This window comes from Tarenaya hassleriana, unplaced genomic scaffold (genome assembly GCF_000463585.1).
Source record: "Tarenaya hassleriana unplaced genomic scaffold, ASM46358v1 Cleome54, whole genome shotgun sequence".
Lineage (NCBI taxonomy): Eukaryota > Viridiplantae > Streptophyta > Magnoliopsida > Brassicales > Cleomaceae > Tarenaya > Tarenaya hassleriana.
The window spans coordinates 620,746-624,103 of NW_010968045.1; the positions used below are offsets into that span (position 1 = coordinate 620,746).

Consider the following 3,358-nt stretch of genomic DNA (forward strand, 5'->3'; position numbering starts at 1 on the left):
TCACCAATTAATTATAATTAATAAATTCCTAATTATCTATTTAAATTATAAATATTTAAATATCGGCATTTTTTCTCCGCTGGATTCGGTAAAACGACAGCGTTTTTGGCGGCTAGGGTAGGCCCACGTGGAACCTATCTTTGCCTTGGCCGGCAAAGTTTTCTTCCCCACTGCTGAAAAGGCCTGGATTTACTTAGTGCGTTTGGGCCCAATTAAAAGACTAATGGGCCGATAATGGGCCCATGGACAAAATTCCTTAGATCCAAACAGACATTTGTCTTCTTCCTCCCCTGGTTTTCAATAGATACAGGGAGGAGAGAGATAGAAAACCCTTAAACCCTTGAAGAAGGGAAGGTCATGATATGAAGGACGAAAGCTGAGGAGAGATTCTCGCAGAAGTTTATTCAGACATGCCGTTCTTGCTTCGTATGCCACAGAACAACCTGCGGAAGCTGTCCTGTTCGATGCCTGCGCTCATGGCTTCGAAGCAATTTCTCGAGTTTCTTCCTTCTGTTCCTTCTGTCACTTTCTGCCCTTCCACCTCCTCTCCTTCCTCTTCGCGTAGGCAATTCTTTACCGCTTCTAGAAGCCTCTATCCTGTTTTTGCTTCCAGACCCATGTCCCAAAACAGCCCATTTCGCCTTAGTACCAATGGGTTTTCTTCCCCTTCTCTCTCCAGAGTGCCTTACCCTGGTAAGTGTTCGATGCTTCAATACGCTGACTTTTTCTGAAACTTTCTGTTTTTTTTTTTTCTGTTAATTCGGTCATTTTTCTCTGTTTAAGTTCTTATGGGTGAGTCCCCCTTAGGAGAATCTGGTATGCGTAATGACGTGAAAGCTTCTGGTTCATCTATGATTATTGGAATTTCGATATTGCTGCTTTGTAGCTCATCCTACGGAACATGAAGACAAGAAGATTGTTCTCTCCAGATTGGTTATCTTGAGGCGTAAACTGGAAGAACAGGGGATCGATGCTCATAACTGTCCCCCGGGACAGTATAGTGGCTTGATATGTCCTGTGGTATGTCTCTCTGTTCTGATTTCCTGAGAATTTTCAAAATGGTTGAATTCTTGTTTCTAATATGTTCGAGGAAAATCTGGAATGCTGAATATCTTGACCATTGTTATTATGGTATATCAGTGTGAAGGTGGTGAATCCGCAGAGAAAAGCTTGTCTCTTTTTATCACCCGAGATGGGTACGTTCTCGCTGTTCCGCTCTAAGCTATTCCTTTTCTTTCCGAAGTCTTTGTACATGGGCATCTTTCGTTAAATGTTCTTTCTATTTTCAATTCCGTAGTTCAGCAGCCACATGGAATTGCTTCAGGGGAAAATGTGGGACGAAAGGTGGAATAAGGGTGAGTGTTTATGCTCATGTCGGTTTGGTAATACTTTGGACTTGTCCTGACCATGCCTTTCCATACCTGTCTGCAGGTGGATGGCAGGTCTGCAAATCCAAGCAACAAAGAGAAGGTCGAAAGAAAAATCACTGTGGAGAGCCTAGAGCTAGAACCACTTTGTGACGAGGTTGTTAAAATTCTGTATATTTTGTCCGGTTTCTAATCCATCCGATCGATTCTCTGTATTGTTATATTGCTTTCTTGAGCGAGTCACCTGGTTTTTAATAAATGAGTATGATAATCTTATTCTATCAATGGCCGTGCTTCAGATTCGCGATTATTTTGCGGCAAGAATGATTTCAGGGGAAACACTTGCGAGAAACCGGGTGATGCAGAAAAGAATGGGTGACGAGGTACCTAACGAAATATTTCTCAACATGTTCGTCGTTGTCCAAGAAAGTTGTCCCTTTCTTACAGAGGAACATTACCCGACTCTTGTCTACTGTAATTATTTGTTCCTTTCCCTCTTTCAATCTCTTCTGACATTTTATGTGGCAGGTTGCTATTGCTTTTACTTACTGGCAAAGAGACGAGCTCGTGAGTTGCAAGTACCGGTATCTAACCAAGCAGTTCTGGCAGGTTCATGTTATAAAAACCCTTTTTTCGGTATGTAATACCAGACCGATGCAACTCTTTTGGAACTTAGTACACTGACCGGTTTTTACACGACTTTTGCTTTTGTTTCCCTTCAGGAGAAGGATACTAAGAGAGTCTTCTACGGGCTTGACGATATCGAGGGAGCAAAAGATATAATCATAGTACCTTCTCCACTCTTCCTATTTCCTATTCGACCAGCTTATAAGATCACAAATTATGAGAACTGAGAAAGTAAAACGAGGAGGAGGAGAAAAGAAAGTAGAAAATGAAGTTAATTTCTGTTGCATTCATATATGATTTCGTAAAGCTAACATTTACGAGAGAGAGAGAGTAACTTGCATAATGAAAAATCTTCTATTAACTGCTCGGTTAACGATATAATTAGTTATATGCAAAACATTCTCCCAGGTTGAAGGAGAGATAGACAAACTTGCAATGGAGGAAGCTGGTTTCCGAAACTGTGTATCTGTTCCTGATGGAGCTCCACCGTCTGTTTCTACAAAGGAAATCCCATCTGAATCCCAGGTCTGTTGGGCTTCGACCTCAGTTTTTTTCCCCGGTAGGTTTCTTTTCTTTTTCATCTGATGCCTAAAGCATTTTCCTGTTCTATAAAGCTAGGACACGAAATATAAGTACCTGTGGAACTGCAAGGATTACCTTAAGAAGGTATTGTGATAAGCTTTATCGTTTGATTTGATTAGTTTTTCATCCCGATTTTCTTGAAATCGGGTATCTGGGTATAAACAAAGATGGATTTTACTGGCAGGCATCTCGGATTATTCTTGCTACCGATGGGGATGAGCCTGGTCAAGCTCTGGCCGAGGAGCTTGCCCGTCGTCTCGGTAGAGAAAGATGTTGGCGTGTCAAATGGCCTAAGAAAAGCGAGTTTGAGCATTTCAAAGACGCGAATGAGGTCATATACGTATAATATTATGCAATCTATGTTCTGATTTCATCGGTTTGAGTTGATATTCTTGATTAGATCAGTGGAACAGTTTTCACAAGAGTTGTCTTGATCGATATTTTTTTCGCAGGTCCTTATGTATTTGGGGCCACATGCACTGAAGGAATCCATCGAAAATGCAGAGCTTTACCCTATACGTGGATTATTCAACTTTAAAGATTTCTTCGATGAAATCGATGCCTACTATCACCGTACCCATGGCTTTGAGTATGGTGTCTCAACCGGGTGGAAAACATTGGATACTTTATATAACGTAAGCATCAAATTTCAATATTTTGGAGTAATCATGTAAAAGACTCGTGAACTAATGTTATTTTCGAGTTCATCCTTATTTATTTTGCATCAGGTTGTGCCCGGGGAGTTGACTATTGTGACCGGAGTTCCTAATTCTGGAAAGAGT

At 41.1% G+C, this 3,358-nt stretch overlaps 1 protein-coding gene across 1 annotated transcript in view; it reads left to right on the plus strand.

Annotated features, from left to right (window-relative positions):
• The first annotated feature begins 328 nt into the window (after positions 1-328).
• The window catches only part of LOC104798583 (twinkle homolog protein, chloroplastic/mitochondrial), a 5,473-nt gene continuing 2,443 nt past the window's right edge, over positions 329-3,358 (plus strand). The window contains exons 1-13 of the mRNA XM_019200691.1: positions 329-693; positions 887-1,020; positions 1,141-1,196; positions 1,298-1,355; positions 1,432-1,524; positions 1,667-1,750; positions 1,896-2,003; positions 2,090-2,155; positions 2,403-2,519; positions 2,613-2,660; positions 2,761-2,907; positions 3,029-3,211; positions 3,305-3,350. Coding sequence (XP_019056236.1) covers positions 411-693; positions 887-1,020; positions 1,141-1,196; positions 1,298-1,355; positions 1,432-1,524; positions 1,667-1,750; positions 1,896-2,003; positions 2,090-2,155; positions 2,403-2,519; positions 2,613-2,660; positions 2,761-2,907; positions 3,029-3,211; positions 3,305-3,350 — 1,423 coding nt within the window. The 5' untranslated portion in view covers positions 329-410. The remainder of the gene's footprint in view (positions 694-886; positions 1,021-1,140; positions 1,197-1,297; positions 1,356-1,431; positions 1,525-1,666; positions 1,751-1,895; positions 2,004-2,089; positions 2,156-2,402; positions 2,520-2,612; positions 2,661-2,760; positions 2,908-3,028; positions 3,212-3,304; positions 3,351-3,358) is intronic.